Here is a 27,505-nt window from a genome sequence, read left to right as displayed (position 1 = left end):
CTAAAAAACACACCTAATAAAGCTCTCACATAAAAAATAAAAATAGATTTCTATAAATTGATTTTTAATCTTCATTAGGATTAAAAATAATCCTTGGGCCTTCTCCAAATAATATCTTCCATGGGTTGCTCAAATTGGGCCTTAATTCTTCATGGGCTTAAATTCTTCATGGACTTTAATTTTTCATGTGCTTGATTTCTTCATGGACTTGAATTCTTCATGGGCTTGATTTCTCCATGGGTTTGATTTCTTCATGGACTTGAATTCTTCATGGACTTTAAGTCTTCATGGGCTTTAATTCTTCATGCCTAAAAAAATAAAAATAATTTAATATTATTAATAAATTATATATTATATATATGTATTAGACATGGCACATATATATATATATTATATTATATTATATATATTACATAAATGCATATAATGATGTATATGTATTATATATAATTTTATATATTATTATTATTATTATTAAATTTTACTTTAAAATTTCATTTCATTCATTTTTCAATTTAAACTTGCATATAACCATAAAATATATATTAATATCTAATTTAAACTATTTTTAAGATCAAAAGAAGGGTATAATTATAACAAAATTTTTATAAAATTAACCACTAATCACACCCCCCAACTTAAACATTGCCAGTCCCTTAGCAATCAGACTATACACATGCCAAGTTTTAATAACTGTATGAATGTAAAAATTTCAAATTTGAAATCGAAATGCATAAAATTGAATAAATAATTTAGCATTCTAAATCAGATTTTTGGTTAAAGATCATACAATCTCAGGAATAGCAATTAGGATGACCAACACACAGACTTACTCTCTTGAAGTTTTGACTCAAATCTCACTATGGATTTTCCCTCCAATAAAAAGGATTTCTCAGGTGTACACACAAGGGGGTGCACCGTTATAAGAGTAAATGCAGAACAAGTTCAAAACTCAGTGTCATCCCAAATACAAGGAACGTATTTTCATGAAAGAACAAGGAAATTGATATAGCTTCATGATTGGAATAATGCTCTAGATGAGTAACTTCTGAATTTAAACATGATTCCCTACTCCAAACTCGAATTCTGAGATCACATGATTTATAGCATAAAATGGGACCAGACTGGGTTGTAATGGGGCTATGAGGTTAATACGGGTTGTCAAAGAAAAGGTAAATTATGGAAAGTGTGTGTGTCGGGATTTTTTTTTTTTTTTTTTTTAAGCAGTTATGCTGAATAGCTAAGAGAAGTTGCCCCATTTTTTTTTCACTTTTTTTTTTTCTTTCTTTTTTTTTTCTCTCTTTTTTTTTTTTTTTCTCTTTTTCTCTTTTTCTTTCTCTTTAAATATGAAAATAGATAGACAGATTAATTCCCAAAAACACACCAGGTTGGTCAAAATTCATATTGTTTTGGGTAAAACGAAGGTAGCGAAGAAAGTTGTACTACAAATGGCTCAAAAGGGCTACCAAAGGAGGTTAATTTAAAGAAAGAAAAAGGTTTAATAAGCTCAAAATGAAAGAAATTGATCCCCTTATCATGCTTCTACAAAACGATGATACTCAGTCATCTAATTCAGAGTTTGAAACCAGTCAAACTTATCCGTTATCATACTAGACATTCAATGCGAATTGATGTTTTGAAGCCATTGAAAAGATAAGATAAACAATAAAGCATATTTAGAGTAAGTGTTATTTCACTCAGAATTAACGGTTATTAGGCTCAAACACTCACTTGGGTAATAGTCTCCACTTTTGTTGAGAGATCATACAGTGTACTAATCAGCTAATTACTGTTACCTTTGACTTTATGACCGATAACTAATTTTTAAATTTTGAATCCCCGATGAATGCAAATTACTTATTCTAATGCATATACGTTTTCAAATAAGAAATCAATGCATTCATGTTTTGTATTGCAAACTTAACCGGCTATCAGTGCATAACTTCAAGCTTTAGGAATAGCATTATTTAAAACACATAATTTTTTTTTTTATTATTATTATTTTTTATTTTTTTAATAAGAGCAGATCAAAATCACACAATACTACAAACTAGCAATAGCAAACTCACAGTTAAATATGAACCAGATAATTCATAATTAGACCTTACACCCCCCAACTTGAATTGCAGTAATAAACTAGGGTTGTTAGGAATACCTGTAACTCCACAAGTCCATAGATTTGCTGTGAACTGCTAAAACTTAAACAACAAATGAGCATACCATATATATATATATTTATATTTTCACACCAAAATAAAAATTCCATGCAAGTCATAAGATAAAAAAATGCGTCTCAAGAGTACAAAAAGTACTCCTTACTCAGCCATCTTATCAAAGACTTTGCCTAACAACATTCCACAGTTTTTTTTTTTTTTTTTTTTTTTAAGAACACAACCAAGAAAAATCCTGCAAGTTGTTCAATACTTAAAATGCGTCTCAAGAGTACAAAAAGTACTCCTTACTCAGCCATCTTAATAAAGAGCATTTCTCACAGTGATAAATCTAAATTAATCGGACCCCTTTGGCGCTTGTTACTAATTGCCTTAGACCAGTCTATCCAAGGCTCATAAGGATCGTGCTGTGGAACATAAGTGTGTAATTTTTCTAGCAGCTCATCAATGGTGGATGCGGAAATGAGAATCTTTCTTGCTGAAAGAGAAATGAACTTTTGATCCACAGCCTGATCAAGAAAAGAGAGCAACCCATCAAAAAAATGGTTAACATTTAAAAGTCCAATTGGTTTGGTATGGAGATTACTCTTGGCCCAGGAGATTATACAAAACATTTCTTCAAGTGTTCCAAAACCTCCTGGTAAAGCAATGAAGGCGTCTGACTGATAAATCTTACAAGCCATACGCTCAGACATAGAAGTCGTTTCTATAAGTTGACCGCGTGTAATCCCAGAAATATGTGGTTCAGCTAAAGGGAATGGCATTACACCTACCACAGATGAATTTCCAAGATGTACAGCTTGTGAAACATAACCATTCAATCCACGACTTCCCCCTCCATATACCAAATTAATTTTTTTCTCTCCTAATTTTTTGCCTAGTTCGCTTGCTGCAAGTGCGTAACAAATATCACTCCCAAGTTGAGAGCCACAAAGTACACATATGGTTTTGATTCGACGAACTAACTGACCTTCCATGTTTGTTCCTTTTGTATGCCCTGGAAAGAGATTTAGCGATCAAAAGTAGCTATACAACAATTCAACAAGAAATAAATACAAACAAAAATCATGCGTATGTATAAGTAGTTGTGATTGTGGCTCACATCTTCCTCTGGTTTTACGTCCAGAAACGGCTTAAACACTTTCTATGAAGCGGGGATAAGCTTCCCATCCAATTTTCTTATAGATTGGCAAACAGGGTCGTTTTTAGTCAGATTCCCAAGACTATAGCGTTGGTGGTCACTTCTGAACTGGGTCCATAAAGCAAGAAGTTCTCTTTGCACTATTCCACACGGATGCGTCTCAAGAGTCAATCGGATATCATCCAGAGACTCCTTACTCAGTCCATCCTTTATGAAACTAATTTTATCTTCTCGATTTATGGACGTAAACCCCACAGATTTGCATCGTGTGTTACAGGTCCATCGAGCACATTTGTAACAACCATTCACTCTTTTCGCTCTTCTTTTCTTCGCAAAACTACTCTTCCCTAAGCCTGAAAAATGCTTAAAACTAGGTGAAGTTTCACCAGCTAATCGAACTTTTGCTTCGATCAGCTAACGAATATCTTCAGGGATGTTATTAAGCATCAACAACCTAAGTCTTTCACACCTAGCAACATAAATTTTTTTCAAATCATTCTGCGGGAGAGATGGATAGTACTTGTGAATTTTTGAGAGATAAAGATCCATTTTTTTTTTTTTTTTTTTAACTATACTAAGAAAAAAAAAGTAAAGAACTATAAACTTTGCAAAAGGGATGAGAGTACCTGATCGGAGGATAACACAAAGGAGAGAAGATTGAGCTCAAGAAGGGTGACTTGCCTCATACAGATATGGAGTCTCTTATAGAGCAACGGTCATCACTATTCTACACTCGAGTCGAGACATGTCACAATTACAGGGTCAGGCTTGGCGTCTCTTTTTCAACGCTTGGTGCCTCATTTTTCAACATTTGGCAGTGTGCCTTATCCTTTATAGGGCAGTGTGATTGCACTGCCCAAGAAAAGATAGCTACCACCAGCGTCAATTCTGTCTCTCTCAATTCAAATTTTTTTTTTTTATTTTTTTTTTATTTTTTTTTTTGTGGTAAATTTTTATTTTTTTTTTTTTTAGTAGGGGCCCAATAAAATCATATATATCACACAAGACAATATTATCAAGTCAATCAAAATTATTTCACTAATAAATCAATAAGTACACCTTACCCCCCAACTTAAATTGCGCATTGTCCTCAATCGGCAATAAAAGGATAGAAGATAGGCATACCTGACGGTCTTCAATACATGAACTCGTATGGAAAAATTTTTATTTAGACTGCATACAGAGAAACACTATTTGAATCAAAGTTAATTAAGTAATGCAGAAAATGAACAACTTATATATATACTTCTTTATTATTATTATTATTATTTTTTTTATTTTATTTTTTTTTTATTTTATTTTTTTTCAGATCTATAAACATCCATTTAACCTAAATGGAAAGGTGGTCTTTTAACGTCAGATTCCCAGACGACATGAAACTTCCCTTATTCATCAGATGATGGTGGATCATCCAAATCCACAACTCCTTCATTCTCCTCAACACTACCCTGGTATGGTTTCAACCTATGACCATTGACTGTTAGAAGCTGTCCTGACTCCGGATTTTCTATCTCAAATGACCCATATCCTGAGATGAACTTGATTACAAAAGAGCCGACCCATCGAGACTTCAATTTTCCTGGGAATAGATGCAATCGAGAATCGTACAAGAGTACTTGTTGCCCTACCTGAAAGCTTTTTCGAATGATGTGCCGATCATGTAATTCTTTCATGCGAACCTTGGCCAATCGTGCATTTTCAAATGCTTCATTTCGAATTTCCTCAAGTTCATTCAATTGGAGCTTCCTGGATAAGCCTGCTTCAGTTAGACTCTTGTTGATCTTATGAATTGCCCAATATGCTTTATGCTCAATTTCCACCGGCAGATGACAAGATTTACCGTATACTAGCCTATAGGGAGACATTCCCAAAATTGTTTTGTAAGCTGTCCTGTATGCCCAAAGAGCGTCTACTAGTCTTAAGGACCAATCCTTACGATTAGCAGCAACAGTCTTTTCCAATATGCGCTTAATCTCCCTATTGGCTAGCTCGGCTTGACCATTGGTTTGGGGATGGTATGGTGTTGCAACCTTATGCAGTACACCATATTTCTTCATTAATCCTGCCACAACTTTATTACAAAAATGGGAACCCCCATCACTGATGATTGCTCGTGGCATCCCAAATCGACTGAATATGTTTTCTTTCAAAAATTTCACGACAATCCTATGGTCATTTGTTCTGGCCGGGATTGCTTCTACCCATTTGGACACATAGTCAACAGCAAGTAAGATATATTCATGACCAAATGAATTGACAAATGGGCCCATAAAATCCATACCCCAACAGTCAAAAACTTCTAACACTTGGATCGGATGTAATGGCATCATGTTTCTCCTTGACAGACTTCCTATCCTTTGACATCGATCACAATTTGAACAGAACTTGTACACATCCTTGAACAATGTCGGCCAATAAAATCCACTCTGAAAAATTTTTGCAACTGTTTTCTTGACAGAAAAATGGCCTCCACATGCAAGAGTATGACAGAAATTGATGACACTTTGTTGCTCATGATCGGGTATGCATCTACGGATGATTTGATCAGGACAATACTTGAAGAGGTAGGGCTCATCCCAAAAGAAGGTTCTGACTTTTCTGAAAAATTTATACCTATCTTGCTTACTCCAATGGTCTGGGATCAGACCAGTTGCCAGGTAGTTCGCAATGTCAGCATACCAAGGGACAACAGATGATGCACGAATAACATTCACTTTAAACAGTTGCTCATCAGGGAAATTGTCATGAATTGGTTCATCAAATTGTGTGAGATTTTGACTTGGAATCCTTGACAAATGGTCAGCCACCACATTTTCTACTCCCTTCTTGTCTCTGATTTCAATGTTGAACTCTTGCAGGAGTAAGATCCATCGGAGCAGACGGGGTTTTGCATCTTGCTTTGTGAACAAATACTTCAGAGCAGCGTGATCAGTAAAAATGATCACTAGTGACCCTACGAGGTAAGATCGAAACTTGTCCAGGGCAAAGACAACTGCTAGTAACTCTTTCTCTGTAGTGGTGTAATTCTTTTGTGCCTCATTAAGAGTTTTGCTAGCATAATATATCACATGAGGTTTCTTATCCTTCCTCTGCCCTAACACAGCTCCTACCGCATAATCACTAGCATCGCACATAAGTTCAAACGGGAGGGACCAATCAGGGGACTGAATGATAGGTGCTGAAATGAGTGCATCTTTCAATTTATCAAAAGCATTTTGACAGGCAGGACTCCATTCAAACGGAACATCTTGAGACAACAAATGGCACAAGGGTCTTGTTATGGTGCTAAAGGAAGCAATGAATCTCCTATAAAACCCTGCATGTCCCAAAAAACTTCTGATGTCTTTCACATTCCTAGGGATGGGGAGTTTTTGAATTGTTTCAATTTTTGACCTGTCTACCTCCATCCCCCTAGATGAAACGATGTGCCCCAAGACTATGCCCTGTTTCACCATGAAGTGACATTTTTCCCAATTGAGTATCAGATTTGTTTCCTCACATCTTGCTAAAACCTTTTTCAGATTCTCCAAACAGGCCTCAAAGTTACTTCCATAAACAGAAAAGTCATCCATAAACACTTCAACAATTTGCTCAACCATTTCACTGAAAATGCTCATCATACACCTTTGAAAGGTGGCTGGAGCATTGCATAACCCAAATGGCATGCGCCTGTATGCAAATGTCCCAAATGGACATGTGAAAGTTGTCTTCTCTTGATCTTCTAGTGCAATTTCTATCTGATTGTACCCTGAGTACCCATCTAAGAAACAATAGTAGGCTTGGCCTGCTATTCTCTCCAGAACTTGATCCAAGAAAGGCAAAGGAAAATGATCTTTCCTTGTCACAGAATTGAGCTTTCTATAATCAATGCACATACGCCATCCTGTCTGGATGCGCGTGGGAATCAGTTCATTGTTCTCATTTTTTACAACAGTGACTCCAGACTTTTTGGGTACTACCTGTGTTGGACTTACCCACTTAGAATCAGAGATTGGGTAAATTATTCCAGCATCCAATAGCTTAAGCACTTCTTTTCTGACAACTTCTTTCATGTTGGGATTTAATCTCCTTTGCATTTGCCTAACTGGTTTTGCTCCTTCTTCCAAGAATATCTTATGAGTACATATCAAAGGGCTAATACCTTGCAAATCTGAAATGGTCCATCCTAATGACTTCCTGTGTGCTTTTAGAACTTCTATCAATTGTTGCTCTTGCTGAGGTGTCAAACTTGAAGATATCACCACTGGGAATGCTTCCCCTTCTCCTAGAAAGACATACTTCAAATCACTGGGTAATGGCTTTCTCTCAGGCGTGGACTGATGGCTATCAGGAGCCATGAGCTTACTGTCCAAGTTTCTTAATGGCTCTAAACCAGGCATCCATGTAGGCTTCTCACTTTCTTTGCTTATGACTTACATTTCTTTTATTTCTTCAAAATCTTGACTTCCTTCTTTGGGTCTTCTCATGAACTCTTCAAAATAGTCATTGGTCAGTGTTTGGATCAAGTCTACCTCCTCCACTTCACTCTCAGTGTCCTGATGTTTGGCTACCCTGAAGATATTCATTTCTACAGTCATGTTCCCAAAAGATAGCTTTAACACACCATTCCTACAGTTGATGATGGCATTTGATGTGGCAAGGAATGGTCGACCTAAGATGACTGGCACAGGAGGTTGAGGCCCCTGATGCGGCTGGGTGTCCAAAACGATGAAGTCTACTGGAAAGTAGAACTTATCGATTTGTACCAGAACATCCTCCACAATTCCTCGTGGAACTTTGACTGATCGATCAGCCAGCTGAAGGGTCACTCTAGTAGGTTTAAGCTCACCTAATCCCAACTGTTGATACACACTGTATGGCAACAAATTGACACTAGCTCCTAAATCCAAGAGTGCTCGATCAACCTTTTGACTTCCTATGATGCATGTAATGGTTGGACAGCCTGGATCTTTGTATTTGGGAGGAGTTTTCAATTGGAGAATGGCGCTGACTTGTTCAGTTAAGAATGCCTTTTCATGCACATTTGTTTTCCTTTTTACAGTGCACAGATCTTTCAAAAACTTTGCATATGAAGGTGTTTGTTTGATTGCATCCAACAGCGGGATGTTGATTCTCACTTGCTTAAACACTTCATATATATCTGCATTTTGTTGCTCTTTTTTCAAATGATTCAACTTTTGTGGAAAAGGTGGTTTGGGCCTGTATTGAATTTCTTTCTCATCTTCTTTTTGTTTTTCATTTTTCTCATTTTTTTCATTTTTCTCATTTTTCTCATTTTTTTCATTTTTTTCCACGGTGGATTCATAATCTTTTGGTTCTTTTTCTTCATCAGCATGTTGGTTTATCCTAGGATCAGTTGGTTTCTCAATTATTCTTCCACTTCTTAGGGCAGTCACTGCTTGCACTTGTTCATGAGTGTTGGTTTCACTATTTGAAGCTTCTACCTGGTTGGTTTGTCTAATTGGGTTAGGATTAGTTTGGGATGGAAACCTTCCGGGTTCTCTCATACTCAATGTTTGTGTTATCTTGGTCAACTGGCTCCTAATGTCTTCTACAGCTCTATTTGTTTGGTCTTGATTTTTGACAAGCTGAGCAACCTGATTGTTGATACCTGTTTGACTTTGGATGAACTGGTGCAAGGTATCTTCCAAAGATCTCCTATGAGGAGGTTGATAAGTATTGGATGAAGAACCTTGATTTTGTTGGAAAGTGTGCTGTTGTGCAGGGAAGGGAGGTTGAGAATGATTTCCAAAATCATTTCTCCAAGAAAAATTGGGGTGATTTCTATTATTGGGATGGTATGAATTGTAGTTCTGATTATTCCCATAATAGGCTCCACTCTGATTTTGATTTTGTCTCCCCTCAAAGTTGTGTGAATGATTGTTATTAGTCTGCCCATACAATACCTCCTTGAAAGCAGGTAGGGTAGGACATTCTTCAGTTGAATGATCTATTGCATCACACACAACACACTTTACTTCCACTTGATTAACAGATTGCACCTTTTTGGGTTGCATGTTTTCAACTTTCTTTGTTAAAGCAGTTAGTCTTGCATTTAAATCATCACTCTCACTTAGTTGGTATCTCCCTCTAGGTTGTGGATTTTCTCTTGAATCAAGAGCAGATGTTGGACCAACTTCTCAGTTTCTTGTATTCTCAGCCAATGTGTCAAAGAAGTGGAAAGCTTCTTCTGGAGTCTTCTCATAGAATTCTCCATTGCACATTGTAGAAACTAGCATTTTCAATTGTGGAGTGAGTGAATCATGAAAGAAACTGACCACTCTCCATTGCTCAAAAGCATGGTGCGGACAAGTGTGAAGAAGGTCTTTAAACCTTTCCCACGCTTGAGCAAAATTCTCATTTGGTTTACAGGCAAAGTTCATGATTTGTCTTTGAAGAGTAGCAGTTCTGTTGGCAGGGAAGTATTTTTTTAAGAAAGTTGTTTGCATTTCTCTCCAAGTTCCTATAGATCTAGGTGAGAGAGTGCTTAACCATATTTTTGCCTTATCTTTCAGTGAGAATGGAAAGAGTTTTAATCTGATGACATCCTCATTTACTGTATGGTCCATGCAAGTGCTACATACTTCCTCAAATTCTTTCATATGAGTATATGGATTTTCAGAATCCATGCCATGAAAAGTTGGCAACAATTGGATTGTGCCAGGTTTGAAGTTAAACCTATGGTGGTTGATGGGAAGAATAATACAAGAGGGGGTTGTCTGCCTAGGAGGATGAAGATACTCTCTGAGGGGTCTGATCATCTCCTGATCAATGGGATCAGGGTCACCGTGGTCACTACCACGTGCAGACATGTTGTGTGCAAGTGGTATGTTCTCATTGTGTTGAGACATGAGCGATTGATTTTCTACAGTTCTACCAGACCTAAGTATCATACACAATGGACAAACAAAAATAAAGTAAAAAGAAACAGAGTTACCGAATTTATCAGGAGATGCTTCTTCTTTCTCTTTTTTTTTTTTCTTTTTGTTTTTGCCTCAATCTCCCCGGCAACGGCGCCAAAATTTGACTGCACTCTCACCCTGCAATTAAAACACAAAACAAAACACAATAAAAATTTTATATTTTATTTATTTATTTAGGCGAGAGGTTTATACTCGTCAGTGTACGAGTGCAGTTGTAGTTCAAATTTAAATTTATACTTTCTGGATAAGTCCAGGTCGTCCACTGAGAGATTTATTTATGGCAAAAGAAAAAAAGAATGTCACACACACGCACACGCATTTAGATGGATTGATAACATGATTTTTTTATGATTTTTTTAGATAACAAATACTAGAAAATAAAGCAAGACAGAAGTTGAAATAAATACTAAACGTGAGAATATGAAATTGGAAAGTACTTGAGTTAAGACAATTTCAGTGCCAACCCGTTGATTCCCAAATTTAAGCATAAAAGATTAGCAACATTAATTTAATTTCAGATATGAGGGTTTGTTATTAAATGCAATTAAAGATAATGATAGCTCTAGTTTAAGCAATCCCCATACATGATATGCGGGATTCTAAGTTAAGAAACTACCATAAATTCAATTACAATTAATACACAAAACAACTAAATTAATCATCCGGGTTTGGGTATGATAGCGTTTCCAGTTCTAGTAACTCTCATGCATGACATGAAAGCTCTAAGTTAGGCTTACGCTCCAATCCAAACCTAGTGATTTTTCAATAATCAAAACACACTCATATTGAAGTTTAAACTAATGTTACTCATTTAAAGCGTAACTTTATTTGGGAATCATTGGCGTTGGACACTGTCCTTGCCTTAACCCAAGATTAGATTTAGCTACTCATCTCCATTAAATTAATTGACAGGAATTTAAATGACATAATTTAAATAACAGAATTTAAATGACAGAATTTAAATGACAGGAATTAAAATAGAAGAAACTAACCGGCCATTTAGGCGGTAGATAATTAAAATACAAGAATTAAAATTGCAAGAATTTAAAGGCATAAACTAACCGTCCATTTAGGCGGTGAACAATTAAAATACAAGAATAAAAATTACAGAAATTTAAAGGCTAAAACTAACCGTCCATTTAGGCGGTGAATAATAAAGTAATAATAAATGACATAAGAATTTAAAAGAAGAAAGAAATGAAGGTAGTAAGATCACAAGAGAAAATACTAAAGAAAATGAGAGAGAACAAAAGCAATTCTCAAAGAGAGAATTCTAAGGAAATAACTAAACTTTGATTCAAGAATAATAATCACACTTACAAATGCAATCAAGTGATCTATTTATAGGCCACAAGATGCAATACAAACCACACAATTTCAATTATTCAACTAGACATAATTATATCTAATGGGCACTCACACACTTAAAGTTAAATGGATTTTAGCTATAATACACACCTAATATTAAATGGATTTTAGCTAAAATACATACCTAATAAAGCATTCATAAAGTTAAATGGATTTTAGCTATAATATCCACCTAATAGTTAAGTGGATTTTAGCTAAAAAACACACCTAATAAAGCTCTCACATAAAAAATAAAAATAGATTTCTATAAATTGATTTTTAATCTTCATTAGGATTAAAAATAATCCTTGGGCCTTCTCCAAATAATATCTTCCATGGGTTGCTCAAATTGGGCCTTAATTCTTCATGGGCTTAAATTCTTCATGGACTTTAATTTTTCATGTGCTTGATTTCTTCATGGACTTGAATTCTTCATGGGCTTGATTTCTCCATGGGTTTGATTTCTTCATGGATTTGAATTCTTCATGGACTTTAAGTCTTCATGGGCTTTAATTCTTCATGCCTAAAAAAATAAAAATAATTTAATATTATTAATAAATTATATATTATATATATGTATTAGACATGGCACATATATATATATATATTATATTATATTATATATATTACATGAATGCATATAATGATGTATATGTATTATATATAATTTTATATATTATTATTATTATTATTAAATTTTACTTTAAAATTTCATTTCATTCATTTTTCAATTTAAACTTGCATATAACCATAAAATATATATTAATATCTAATTTAAACTATTTTTAAGATCAAAAGAAGGGTATAATTATAACAAAATTTTTATAAAATTAACCACTAATCAGTCACTTAGCTGAAATCTCTTAGTCATTTAATGACACTTGACTTGTTTTCATAAATCTTTTACTTCAACTAAGTTATTTTTTAATATAATAATATTTTTTTATTTATTTTGCTAATTATAATAATAAGTTTTTAGAAGTTAAAAGGCAAAATAATCATTATGCTCTAATCTAGTTCAGTTTTGAACCCGATGATCAAATATGAAAAACAATAATTATATATATTAATAATATATACATAATTTTATGTAAGGTTATTATTAACTACTGTTAACATTTTCTATTTATATGTTGCTAGTATATGACGTATTATATTTTGTGTTACATCAATATAAATATATAATTTATTAATATACAAGTATTATTAAAAATATTATAAATAAGTATTTAAATAATATTTAAAAAAAATTATAAAACGGAAAATCAAAAGGGGTGAATAAAAAGTTTGGCCCGCCGCCCACCGATTATAAGTTATCCAAAACGTGTGGTCAAAATGGAAAGGCCCGCTGGCCCAAAAGAGATGGACAGTACTTGGGTTCTTGAGGCCCAAGAGAAAACTAGACCTGGAAGTGGAAGCCCATTAACCCTGCTCAATAATAATAACTCCCAAAGACCTTAAGTTTGGGGTTAAGAATAGATTAGCCAATAATAAATAAGATTAGTCACATGTATCAAAATGCATATTGAGCTCCTTTGTGCAAGCTATGGTTAAAATTCGAATATGAAAATACTATTATAGTGTCTAATCCTGATAGATTATAATTATTAATTATTGAATATTTTGATTATTTCTTCAGCCTCACGAAACATTGAAATCCGAATGGGCAACAGAAATTGGCCATTTTTAATTCCAATAAAATCCCGAAGGTGCAAGGGCTTGGATTCTCTCTCTCTCCCCTTCTTGCTCTTCGTCGCGCCCATCTCTGTATGTCTCCACTCTCTCTACCATTTCCATTTGTTAGGGTTTCAACGTACAGCAGGGATAGCTAGCTTTCTCTCTTTCGGAGCAGCGGTGGACTATATGTTATCGCGTCTTGTCTTGAAGCTTTGAGACAAGTGTTTCAGAGATCCTCATTGCTTGCCGCCAAAGATCAGTGGGACAGTTGCACCTCTTGATGCCAAGTCACACTCCAATCCTCAAACAACTACAGTGATATGGTTGGAACCAACTACCAAGGTACCCGCTCTATCTTCCTTGTACAAGAGAATGCCTAAATGCCCAAGATTATGCCAAGAACATGTGTGAAATTGTGTGTTTGTAGAATAATTTATTGAGAATTACTAGCGGCATGGAAGAGATCTGGCGCTTCTCGTGTTTTTGTCTCTTGCATGTTAGTGTGATACGCACACAGAAAAGATCTCGACATTGTGGAATCCCATGACCTTGCCTGAGCTAGTATTTTGTTTTGTGTTACCCGGTTCTTTCTAGATGCAAGGCGGGATTGGAACTAGGGAGGGCTTGTTGGAAGAGCGGGACGGAGGCGGGTTCCATATGAACTTGTAAATTCGTTTGCACAAGTCAAATCTTGTTAGGACAATCCCCAAAAAAGAGTAAATTCAGAGATTGTAGAGTAAAACGAATGTAAAACCATCAAGAAGCAGTATGGGCAAGCATTTTTAATTCCGCATTTCATTATTTTGTTCTCCTTACCCTGTTGCTTTTCTTTGTCATTATTGATCTCATACTACCTTATTTTAAGATTTTTACAACTTTACAATTAGAAATTTCTTTTGCAAGTAAAAATCAAATGCATATTTTTTTTGGTCAAATAATTATTTTAATAGTTAACTGCAATAATAAAGTGAAAGGTGAAATCACATGTTCTGCCAATTAAGGTGAAATCATATGTTCTACTTTATTTTTCCCCAGGTTGGTAACAATGTCAATGCTGGTATTACTATGGCACGGTTTGCATTTGTGTTTGCGTTTGGCTACTGAATCTTGTGGCGAGGAATGCCTTCTCCTGGATTAGATAAAAGCTTCTTTTATCTGGATAAACTTTTCTGGTATTGTACGTATCTGATTTCCTGCAGCAAGCTTGATTTCCAGTAAGCTTGGGAAGCTGTTAATTGCCAACAGCAGTGGTGCAACTGAAAGAAAAGCAAAAAATATGATCAACAGACAGCTAGTGTTAACGTATCTATACCTTCTAGTTTATATATTGCTTTCTTCAGGAGTTATATTGTACAACAAGGTAAAGATCATGAACTACTCTTCTGCTATTGCTAGGTTTGGTTTTGTTACTTCTGGTGTAGAATTGTTTAATCTAAAATTCTCAAGTTAAAAGACATTTTTTTAATATATATGTATAGATATATTTGTTGGGAAGTTGATAGAACATTGCTAACTTTTGAAATTTTGTTGAGAATGCTTTCAATGTGACTAAATCTGCCAACATTGCACTCGTACTTCTAATCCAAGGTGGGTGTTAATGAGTTTAAAATTTTCAGGTGTTAATGAGTTTAAATTTTTCATGTAGTTATGCATTGTTTTATATTATGTTTTATGCAAATAGTTACGTGGTTGTATTTTTAAAAGGGAGATTATCTGCTGCATTTGTCATAAATGTACAGCAGTGAGAATTTTCCTTGTCCTGAAATCTCTCTCTCTCTCTCTCTATATATATATATATGTATATCTATATATATATATCACCTTCCCCCGGACTTCTCTTTCTTATCTTACTCACAATTCTGAATGAGGGTGGTCAACAACATTGAGCTTGTTGAGGACTGTGCTAAACAAAATAGGAACTGGCTTTCTACTGATTGTCAAATCAATCTAGAAAGAACAATTGTCATCTGCTTCCTCTCAATCCAATCTTGCACTTGATCGTACTATTGAAGGGGCAAACCTCTTAATGCTTGCCTGGGAGTGAAAAGAGAGATAGAACTCCCTTCTGCCTGGGCTCTGTAAGGGCTTGATGACTTTCCAACCCGAGCCCACACAACTGGTGAAATTTGGCCTCTAATTGAAGGAGTGAAAGAACCCCAAAGAATGAGTGATTGTGGCAGTTGTAGTTGAGTTCTAGTAGTTTATAGGCTGTCCCACATCACATTTCCATGCTTTTGTTGGATATTATCTGCTCCAATTGCTTTACAATTCTTCATCTATTTTTATGGCTTACTTCATTTGTTATGACTAAACACATTTTAGAACATATAATTTCTATCTTTTTCAAAATTAATGAGATGTCCTAATGTAATATTTGTTTCATCACATTCATTGAATAATTTTGAGAAATACTTCTTCCATCTTCCTTTTGATTGCCTCCTCATTACTAATATGTTGTTGTTTATACAGTTTACTCGACTCAAATTCCTTGTTCTTCTTTCTCTTGCTTTAGCTAACTTATATATATATATATATACATTCTTTCTTCTTCCTTTGTGTCATTTATTTAGGCCTTTCATATATATATATATATATATTGTTCAATGAATTTATTGCTCCACATGACTAATTCCTGTGTCCACCATTATTCATCATCTTTTGAGAGGCTATTGATTTGTACTACTTGATGTGCCCTGACCTGAGGTTGTAGAAGATACTCTCATATTCTTTGGTGAATTCTTGAAACCCCCTGAGAAGCTATTCCAACTATGTGGTGGGTCATGCTTTGTTTTCATATGGAATCTGGAATGTAAAGCAGTTAACTTCTGTTGAATGGTTAGAGCCTGGAGATGAATGGGAGGTTGCAATGCTGCTAATCAATGATGTGGACACCCGCCAGAGATGATGGGAGTGGAGGGAGACTTTAAGTGCCAACATTGCTTGGTCTGTCTATTTGTCATGGACTGAGTGGGTACTTATGCTGGCGAAGTTCCCCGCTTGACGATGTACTTCTGTTTGAGTTATGGATCTATATTCTTCCAAGACCTTCATCACGTCAAATTTTCTTGTTGCTTTCTCCCATAATAAACCTTCATGTGTTATGCAAAATCGTTATATCTGGATCAAAACAGTTGCTTGCTCTGAAAATGAAACTATTGTTTCTTTTCACGAAGACAGACATGAAATGGAAGCTTCCAAGTTGTAACCTTGGAAACTGAAGTCATAATAAGATGAAATGGTGAAGCCATTTTTGTTAGAGAATGGTGAAAGTAGGAATACAACAGGCATTCTGGTGAAAAGTTGGATATGCATTATTTGTCATGAAGTGCAGAATGCTCTTCCATATATCATTGGACCACACAAATTAATAATTACTTTAAAAGTGAGTAAAATATAACAAGATACAATAGAAGTTCCCATCCTTTCTGTCCTCTCATTCATTGCAGAGCTATGATGTTCCCCTACTATTCTTTTACTGATCAAGATTTACTGCCAGCCAGGCACCAAAAGCTCTTGCCACTAACCCCCACAAACATGAAGCTCAAGTTGCCAACTGACACTGCCTCTCATCATCACCAACCATCTCAAGCACTGGTAAACATCCTTGGAAACCTCTATCTACTACTTGCAAGTAACCACCAACAACCACCTCAGCCTTCTCCAATCTTCTTTTTCCTACAGTAATCAGAACCTATTTCTACATACATCAGAGGTGGCTTGCAAGTTGATGAGCAGCAATGTAGTCAAAGGAGAGAGAGGTACTCGCCTAGGTGCCCAGGTGATGCAAGGTGTCTTGGAGGTGCCTTGCATATTGCCAGGCAAGGCTCCTTTACTTAGGCGTAGCTAGGCAAGCACCTCATCAGAGTCATTGAGGCCCTCATGTGCTCACCTGGGCTGTAAAAAAGGGAAAAAAATAGAAAAAAATGAAAATAAAAGATCGTTGCCTCTGAAAAACTGAGAAGGAATGCGAATTTCCTTGAGAATCTAATAGGAAGAGGAAAAAAGAGAAATCAAGCAGAAAAAAACAAACTCAAACTTGTCTATCTACTGCTACATTTTATGTCTTTGCTTGAAAAATATTAAAAGAACTTGTATTTAGGAATGTTGTAGATGTTTTATATTATATGCATTATTTGATCATCTTTTTTATATTACATATATATATATTAATTTAGTTCCTGGCTTTGCTTGGGCAAACGCTTTTTTGTGCCTAGCATCTTAGGCGATATGAACATTATAGTGCCTTAGGGGCACCTTTTTCCCTTGACTACCTTGATGAGCAGTATCTTCTCTTACATTGACCACTGAGCACTCTTGCCACAAATCACTGTTGCCTCATCTAGCTGCTGATCTTATAAGAGCTTGAAGGATTGGGGTTTTCACTTTCGTGTGTGTGACTCTTGCTTTGAATCTAACTATGGCTTTGATTTCAGGATTTAACTCATGGGCCAATTTAAGGTCTATATATATATTACAAATTTACAAGGGATCAATATGTCCTCCATTCCCATTGTACTGTATTGTAGAAGAATGGGATTAGTATCCATTCATTTGTAAATTACATTATTGTTCTAATATGATCATTAGTATATAGCTTGCACCTTGCATCTTTAGCATATGGTTGGTCTTTTCTCCTGCCAATAATCACTGTCCATGTTCAAAAAATGCAAGCTTGACCTCTACCTCTGGCCTCTGTTTTTTCTGGATGAACAGGAGGCTGATTTTTCATTATGAAAAAGAGCAAAGGTTAATTTGTCAAATTTTGCTTTCTGATTAAGAAAAAATGCAAGGGGTTAATTAGCCTGTTTTTTGCTCAGTAAAGTCAAGTCTTGTTTTGCTTTCAATGGTCTCTATCACTTCTGGTATTTCAATGCCATACATTTTTTTTTTTCATGTCCTTCTACATAATTTGTTGTGGTGTTTAATGGTCTCTATTTTGTAAACATTTGTTTTAGTAGATATTAATTTTTTGTTTGGGGTCTCATTTGCAGTGGGTCCTGTCTCCCAAGTACTTTAATTTTCCATTTCCAATAACACTCACTATGATTCACATGGGATTTTCTGGCTTCGTGGCATTTCTTCTAGTTCGGGTTTTGAAGGTATGACCAGATTGGTACTTGCAATCCCTATCAGCAGGAATTGATTCTATTTGCACATTCCCTTGATTTCTTCTTGCAGAATATGTAGAAAAAATAGTGAGCTAAAACTTGAATAATTTTGATGTGACTTAGAACACAAAATTTAAGACCAACGATAAATGAGCTCCATTGTTGGTGAGATTATATTAAGGTGGAGAAATGTGGGGGATTTTAGATCTTTATAGTTTATATAATGTTTACCATTGTACCTACAAAACAAAAGAATCCACTGAGTTAGAAGTACCTTTTCTTAATGGTAGTGGGATTTTTTATGTTGAAATGTTATGATTCAAATGTTTAAATGACGTTCTTCTGTGCACGCCAAGGAAAAAAGATAAAAAATTAAGGTTATGAGAAATTAAAAGTTTGTATTTTGCTTATTTTATGCTTGCAATATGAGAATTAAATCTTTTTATGATGTTTTTGTTAAATGCAGAAATTTATTGTTTCTCTATGTTTCATGAAGTGCATAATAAGATTACTGCATACTTTTACCCTGTAGTGGCTTCAAAGATATTTTATTCTCTTATACGATTTCTTATACTGGGGAAGAAAGAGTTGAGTTTTGAGCATTTCTATCTTGAAGAGTATGGACTAGGTGTTGAGCGAACAGATGTTCTGTAATCTCATGATATTTTGTGTCAATTAATGTGTATTAGATGGGCTTGGCTTATGATCATTTTATTCTCATATAACAGTATTGGAGAGGTCATATTGGGACCAGCAAACTGCAAAAACAGCTATTGCTTGGATAGAACTTTTCACCAAAAATTTTAGTCATATGATTCTTTTGGTAACTTATTTTGGTTAAATAATTTTATATTTTACTTGTTTAGAGAAATAGAATCATCTATTGTTGTTCTGAAAGAATGGTCCATTTTTCAGATATGCATACTGATCCTCACCTCCTAGTCAAGCACTAGTGAGAAGAGCTTATGGAAATGGAAACAAAAAAATATGCTATCTTGGATCAATCATCCAAAAAGATGGAGAGATTAGTGCATATGCTATATTGGATCAATCATCCAAAAAGATGGAGAGATTAGTGCAGATGTGACCCTAGAACTAAGGTAGGATGGTTAATTAGAGAAATGCATTTTAGGATGTTATGCAATAGTAAAGAGCTTATTAAATCTAAAAGAAAAATTTTGTTGGACAACTATAAGTTCAGCTTTATTGTATGGCATGAAATGTTTGGCAGTAAATCACTAACACGTGCAAAATATGTTCATAATGGAGATGGGGATGTTATGGTGTACTTGCAGCCATATAAGTAATGATAAACAAAAAATGAGGTTATTTGTAATAAGGTTTTGACTGACTCCTATTAAAGGTAAGATGTGTAAGACACAATTAAGATGGTTTGGTTTTATTCTAAAAAAGACTGATAGAGGCTCCTATGGGGAGAGTGGATGACATTGAAGAAATTTTTAACAAAAGAGGTAAAGGAAGATTGAAAAAAAAAAACCTAGTGGAAAACTCTTAGGCATGATATCCATTACATTAACCTTTATAGAAAATATGGCTTGAGGTAGACATGATTGATGAGCTAGAATTCATGCAGCTGATACCAAGGTTTGATATGTTGTAATGTCAATTTTTCATCAATTTGAAAGTTTATTTCTGATAACTTTATGCTTGCAAGTGTGATGTAGAAATACTTTTCAATGAGTAAGCTAAATAAAGTTTGATTAGTTGGAGTACCTTGTCAACCAGCAGCCTAAAGCTGCTACTGAGTCTGTCTCATTGCTTACTTTTGAAGTCTTTTCTTATTTGTCAGTTTGCTGCTTTCATGTTATTGTTAGTCATAACATTATTTTGATACTTTCTTCTCAGCAGAAATTGTGCCCCTCATGAACAAAAAAGATCGGCAAATAGAGGAAAATATGTTTACAGCGATAAATCAATTCTATATTCCACATTCTTCGTGCTTCCTTCAGTTGGTGCATCTGTACCCTAAAGGCACAACCCAATGTGACTTAAAAGTTCTTTTGTTTTGTTGTGTGCATGTGCATAATACTTAGATTCATGCTTGAGTTTATTGCATTGGCCCCTCCAAAATAGCAAAATCTGTGCCTTTTATATAAGTTAAATTTTTCTCACTGTCTTGGTTATCTTTATTTTTGGTGTCTTACCTTAGTTTAACTTATTTTTTTAATCAATCAATGTTTGCAGGTTGTTTCACCTGTCAACATGACATTTGAAATGTAAGGCATCTTTAAGCATATCTATTTTTATTTCTTCTTATGTTTCCCTTTCTTGAGAATTTATTCTTTTCTTTTTGTGTGGGAGGTGTGTTTTTGCAGATACGCATCATGCGTGATTCCTATAAGTGCCTTCTTTGCATCAAGCCTGTGGTAAGCTCTTAATATAATAGAAGAAACTTACATTTTGAGCCCTGATATTGTGTTTAATCTCATAATGGATATTTTCTCTGAGAAAGTTTTATACAACCCAATAATGATTTATGGGTTGGCTGCTATAATGTGTTCTCTCTGTGGGAGAAATGCACTTGCTCACCAATCCAACTATGAAGATGTTTTCTATGCAACCCTGTAAATCTAAAATTGGCATTTGCATAAAATTTTTGTTAATTACTTTCAATGTATTTCCTCATGTGTTGTGAACCTTGAAACTTGGAATGGTTTATGCAAGTTTTTGCTTGCATATTCTTTGTTGTCCTTTTTTACCAAGCACCTGGAACCTTCATATTTCTGTTGTCCTCCAGCTTTGCCTAACACCTGCCGCTGCTTTCTTTTAGAATACATGATAGATAATAATCTTAAAGGGAATACATTTGCTAGCAGTTCAAATTATTTGGATATGAAAGTATGTAATTGCATGTCATTGTGGTTTTTGAATATATGTAATTTCATGTCACTATGGAGTTTCTGGAGGAGGATGTTTATATGTGTCTCAGTTTGCACTGACTCAGAGTTCATTTGGTATTATCATGTTAGTGTACTTTTTCAAATAACTAAAAGCTTTCGTCATTAACAGGTTTGGCAACACAGCATACTTGTTCATTTCTGTGGCCTTCATCCAGATGCTTAAAGCTCTAAGTATGTTTAAACTACTGCTTCCTTTGAAACATAGGCTTGTCTTTAGCATTAACTAATTGCTGCATGTCCCGGGCTTTTCAGTGCCAGTGGCAACATTTCTCATGGCTGTTATTTGTGGCACCGACAAATTAAGGTCTGATATTTTCTTGAACATGGTGCTGGTCAGTATTGGAGTAGTGATTTCCTCATATGGGGAAATTCACTTCAATGTTGTGGGTACAGTCTATCAAGTCACTGGAATATTTGCTGAAGCTCTTAGGCTGGTTTTAACTCAAGTGCTTCTTCAGAAAAAGGGCTTAGCGCTTAATCCTATCACTAGCTTATATTATATAGCACCATGCAGGTATTCTGTTGCAACTTCTATATGTCTAGATCCTATTCATCTGTACACCCATGCTTGCTAAAACATCTGGCATGAATATCAGGAAAAACTTAAAGGAAAGAATTGTATACTTATGTGTTAATAGCATCCCTGTCAGTTTTTTCCAACAAAGTGTGTGTATATATATTAACCAAGATAATTGGGATACCTAGATGCCCTTCATCAAAAAGAAGGTTGGACATGCAGTTAAAGTGTGATACTGTAAATGGCAGTTTTACCTGCTGTCAATTGCATATGATCTTCCATATTTATTTATTTAAAATCGTGTCCCTTTAATGGTTTATTGGCATCAAGAAGCCTCAGGTGGATATTGCCAGGGGTAAAGATGGCTGGAAGTCTATAGCTTATGTTGCTGACCCCACTTAGTGGGGATTAAGGCTTGTGATTGTTGTTGGCATCAAGAAACCTCTTGTTCTTAATATAATTGTTAACAACACAAACAGTATGAGATGTACAAATTATAAAGGATACTATGTGAATTATGTGGAAAAATTTGTAAACTTATTTTTTCTCCTCTTCCAACTGCTTAATGTCCAAATATCTGAAGAGAAGACCAAAATTTATGAGTGGATTGAACTCTATCATGATGCATACACTCAGACATACAGATCAAACTATTAGACACATAGATGTATATAAAACTGTATGGTAGAGACAATGCCCATGATTTCACAGGATAGACTCACTGAGATGAGGACAGCGTCTTCTTGTAAAGCTGGAGGAGGGGGGACAAGACACGTGTTGACAAATTGCCAGCAACTTGTTTTGTTGACCCCGACTTGTGTTTTATTCTTCCACACATTGCCTACCACAATCATGTACTACCCAACTTGTCAATTGCCAGCAACTTGTTTTGTTGACCCCGACTTGTGTTTTATTCTTCCACACATTGCCTACCACAATCATGTACTACCCAACTTGTCCCATTAGGTGCGGGGTGACGCTCAGATGGAGGGAAATTTGAATCTGTAAGCAGTGTGTATATTATATTGGTACTAGTTAAGAGTGAATTGTCTAGATCTTCAATCAGTTTGCAGAACTATATTAGTTGTCTAAAAATGGAATTAGCATGATATCTACCAACTATATTAACTCATTTGTGAATAATTAATTGATCAATTATATTAACTCAACTATATTGTGGCTGCCCTAATCCTATAGATGGGGCAGCCACAAGAGTTAATATAATTGATTAACTTTTAATGATGATGATGTATTAAGTGGTGGGCTGCCAAACTTGAAAACATTTGGCCCGAGTACAGATGTGCTATCAATGCTAGGCGTTAATTATCTTCCTAGTTCACCTGCCCCAGCAGTTTGTTTTGTTGTGGATATGCTGTGCAACATAGTTCTTTTTTCTTTTTTCTTCTGTTCTTTATGCTATAGATGAGGGGGAGGATCATAACTGTATTCTGGATCAAAATCAGCTGGTAAATCCTCTTGCCTGCCCTAACTTGATTTTTTCAGAAAAATAAATTTTGATGTAATGACTGCTTGCTCATATACCTTATTGATGTGTGTGTGTTTCCCTTTGTCCTCCTGAAAAGTCTCAAAGAAAGCATTTAGCAGTTATCTTTTACATCATTTGCATCCTTTCGTATCTCAATTGTGACCATCATGTCTTGCTTGCACAGCTCAAATGATATGGTGCTCTTATTCTGGATAGAGTCGTGATTTATCTGCTTAGTACAGATTCTCATTTTTTCATGGTTTGCTGCAGCTTTTTGTTTCTGTTTGTTCCATGGTATCTACTAGAGAAGCCTGGGATGGAAATATCGCAAATCCAGTTTAATTTCTGGATATTTTTCTCCAACACCCTTTGTGCTCTGGCATTGAATTTCTCAATTTTCTTAGTAATTGGTAGAACGGGAGCAGTAACCCTACGAGTTGCTGGTGTTTTGAAGGACTGGATATTAATTGCACTTTCAACTATCATATTCCCTGAGTCAACCATTACAGGGCTTAATATCATTGGCTATGCAATTGGTACATTTTTTATATTAATCTATAAGCTTCAAACTAATAACATCAGTGCATACTCAGGTTAATTATTTCTTTTCACAGCTTTATGTGGTGTTGTCATGTACAACTACTTGAAGGTCAAGGAGGTCCGTTCCTCGCAATCTCCTGTAGATAGTATCCCTGAAAGGGCAGGTAAGGTCAATCTGCTATAAGGTCAATCTGCTAAATGCCTTGTTTAAGTTTTTGTTAGTTTATGCTGGAGAGGTTATCTGTTGATTGTTTGTCTGCTTTTAGAATCTCCTTTTCTTTTGTTTGCCTCAAAATTGTATGCCTCTTACAATTTTATGATTTGATGCACTGCTAACCCTTCTTTTAGCTGATATGTCTACATGGTGGTTACTGCTACTGCTACTCATACTTAATAATTCCATGTTTGAAAAAACCTTTTATTCTCTCCTCTCATTTATAAAATGCTATCTTTGCAGAAGCCCTACTTTGTTCTACCGTTATGATCTTATTTTAAAACATGAGAAATTAATTGTGTTCATCTTGCATGAGTATTTGGAAACCCAGTAGGATGACTTCCTCAGTTCACTACCACAAAAGACTTCCTGAGTTCACTGTACAGGATATGGCGTCATAGGCATATCATAGTGGTATTAGTAGACCTTGTTTTGATTGATCAAAGTCCTAGATTGAGGTTATTGAAATGAGAAAAGACACAGCCTGTTTGGTATTGCTGTGCTTTTAAAGCACATCATTTAAAAAAAAAAAACGTTTTAGAAAAGCAGTGTTTGGTAAAACACAATTTTGCTTTTAAATCACATCTTCTTTTCTAAAAAAGTAGGTTTTAAGCTGCTTAAAAGCAAAAGCAAGTGACCGCTTACTTTTTATAAAAAGCAAAGCAGCTTTAAGTGGGAGCCACATTTATTGCTTTTGACATTAATAAGCATGACATCATACTCAGTTACCAAACACTACTTTCACAACCCAACAAAGAACAACAAATAGCAAGCATGGCCATATACTATGATGACATGTTATTAGATACAAATTACCACTTCCGGAGTAGTTCACCAAATTACCACTTCCGGAGTAGTTCACCAATTAGGACATTTTGCAAGGATCTATATTAGTTAATTGACAAAGTATATCCTATCATTCACGATGGCCCATACCATTGGACTTGTAGATTGTGCTTTCTGAATTCTTGTCATGAACTTGAATGCCACTCTGCTAGAAGAATGACCAGGTCATAAGTGGTCTCCTTGTAATTCATATTTGTGAGTCCCCTTTCAAAGGTTTGGGAAGTCAAAACATATTGACTCTGGAAGTACTCTTCTGGTTATTACAATGCAGGACTTGAGGATAGAGAAGAAGGCGACCGATTTATACGTGCCCGACAGTAGTAATAACAGGCATCAATGAAGGGAAGAACGAATGAAGTTTTTCTTTTTGTGATGTTACTGCAGATGAAGAGGCACCCCTAATTCCTCCTTCAAGATTGTCTCATCTTGGAAGAAGCCACCTTGGCAGTCACTAAGATGGATGATCTGATACTTAAAGATAATCTTTTACCTGCATTCACTTACAGGCACTTATTTCTATTTGTCAGAAGCAAAGAGGTAGCTGAACTGAAATGACAAATGAACCGTACGAAGCATTCAACCTTCTTTTTTCCTTTTTGAAGAATTATCATTCTTTATAGAAAATCTTGTTAAATCATATTTGTATTGTGATTCATTGTAAAAACGTTATGACAGTTAAGAGTAAGCCGCCATGAAGTATCAGTTGCTTATTATATGCCCTCTTTTGCTTTGTTTTCTTTTTTAATTTTATCAAGAACTGTGCCGTTGCAAAGTAATCTACACGGATGCTACATAAAGTCAACCAATTCATTAGCTCTCAAAGCAGGGGCTTCTGAGTTATGAATTTCTTGGGGCTGCCATGAGTGAAATGGGTGACATAGGAATATTTTATACCATCCTTCTGTTCTGCCATGTTCGTAGAGAAGCCTCAATGAGATTGTTAGATATTTGTTTATTCTGACAGAGGGGAGATTATTTTCCGTTTTGTTTCAATAAGCCAACAACCTCTTTTGGAGTTTGAACCCTTTCCTGTTTGGGTTTGTGTTGTAATTGCTCACTCATTTGCCTCTTTGATTTCTGTGTTTGCTAGAAAGGTGAAGAAATGAGGATAAAGCCGGTCTACATAGCCAATTTGACAATTTTATTTGTTAATCAAGATATAGGCTAAAAAAAATAGAATATCTTCAGATAATAGTGATTTTTATTATGTTTATTAAATTTATTCGACAACTCTCGAATAAATTTATCTTAAATTTTATAACTAAAAAAATAATTTATCTATTTTTAATGTATTTTAAATAATTTAATAAAAACTTTAGAATACTCTAATTTTATTTTATTCATTTTATATTTCGATTTAAAAAATATTTTAATATAATTTTATCTTATTAATTTTAATAAACATTACCACTTTAGTGGATATGTTGTAAATACACAATGTGTAGGTCACATTTGTGAACTTTGAATTGCTTATCACCCATTGCTCCCACTGGTTGGTTTGTGTTTTGAATCAAAGAAATGGGGCAGGAAATTAGGGGAGGGGATACCCTACCACTCAGGGTCATTCTCATTGAAATTGAAATTGAAAGTGTCGTGTTTCCCCTTGAAATGTCAAACATAGTGTTTCTTTATCAATATAATATGTATACACACAAATACGTATTATTTGTAATTTACTTATGTATATGCATATACTTATACACACATGTATATATGTTTAAATATTAATGGCATGCAAAAAATATTTAAGCATATATATATATATATACATACTTTTTTAGTTTTATTTGATTTGTTTCACATATCTTTTTTTGTATGGTGTGATTAGAAATTAAGATTGAATTTTAAATCTTATGCATAATAGTTATCTAAATATTTAAATTTTAAATAATATTATTTTAGATTTGAATGGCAATTTAAGATTTGAAATTCGTACGTTCAAATGAGGCTTTAATTAGGACGAGGGTGGGGTGACTATATATTTTGAGGAGGAGGAGGAAGAGGAAGAATCTATAATTATATATGAATCCATCCAGGCTACGTACAGCTATCTAGCTAGCTGGTGATGTGCCCGTGGATTTGGCTCTGGGTGAAAATGAATGTCAAACGTAAAAGGCGCGCGGATCAGATGTGAAGAAGAGGGACCAAGTGCCCAAGCTTCTTCGTAATTAATTAATTTTTCCGAACCACAGATGATCCAGATCGATGATGATTGTTGTTTGATGGGGTATTATATTATGGGCACTCTTATATATATGGTGGGTTCTAATAATAATAATACTAATAATAAGAAGAAGAAGGGATACAGTCAACAACGGATCGATTCATTAAGATCCACTAGTGTATTCCTAAAGCAGCGCCGAGAGAGAGAGAGAGAGAGAGAGAGAGAGGGCTTGTGCTGCATGCATGCATGTATAAAAGGGGAACCCCCCTGCCCTTCCCCAATCGAAGACCCTGCAGCAGCAGCAGCAACCCTTCCATTATTAGAGTAATTAATAATTCTTTATTCGTTGATCGATCTAGAGAGGAGTGATCCGGAGTCCGCTTAATTAATTCATTGATTAATTGGTGTGCCTCCTCCTCCTCCTCCTCCTCCTCCAGCTATATATCGATC

At 35.1% G+C, this 27,505-nt stretch overlaps 1 protein-coding gene across 2 annotated transcripts; it reads left to right on the top strand.

The window, feature by feature from the left end:
• Window positions 1–13,260: 13,260 nt before the first annotated feature.
• Window positions 13,261–25,604, top strand: LOC127797238 (probable sugar phosphate/phosphate translocator At3g17430). 2 transcript variants are annotated; one of them, XM_052329943.1, is made up of 10 exons: window positions 13,261–13,601; window positions 14,295–14,619; window positions 18,251–18,358; window positions 20,573–20,604; window positions 20,704–20,754; window positions 21,398–21,459; window positions 21,541–21,802; window positions 23,562–23,827; window positions 23,906–23,995; window positions 25,163–25,604. In XM_052329943.1, exons 2-10 carry the CDS (start codon window positions 14,536–14,538, stop codon window positions 25,210–25,212), a joined length of 1,005 nt encoding a protein of 334 aa, XP_052185903.1. In that variant the 5' UTR covers window positions 13,261–13,601; window positions 14,295–14,535; the 3' UTR covers window positions 25,213–25,604. The 2 variants fall into 2 exon arrangements, with proteins under 2 accessions (XP_052185903.1, XP_052185904.1); XM_052329944.1 differs by lacking the exons at window positions 13,261–13,601; window positions 14,295–14,619 and adding an exon at window positions 19,283–19,467 and having other exon boundaries at window positions 18,249–18,358.
• The last annotated feature ends 1,901 nt before the right edge of the window (window positions 25,605–27,505 follow it).

The sequence above is a fragment of the Diospyros lotus genome, chromosome 3 (genome assembly GCF_014633365.1).
Source record: "Diospyros lotus cultivar Yz01 chromosome 3, ASM1463336v1, whole genome shotgun sequence".
NCBI lineage: Eukaryota > Viridiplantae > Streptophyta > Magnoliopsida > Ericales > Ebenaceae > Diospyros > Diospyros lotus.
Note: the sequence above shows the minus strand (reverse complement) of the source record. Positions and strands in the feature narration are given on the sequence as shown.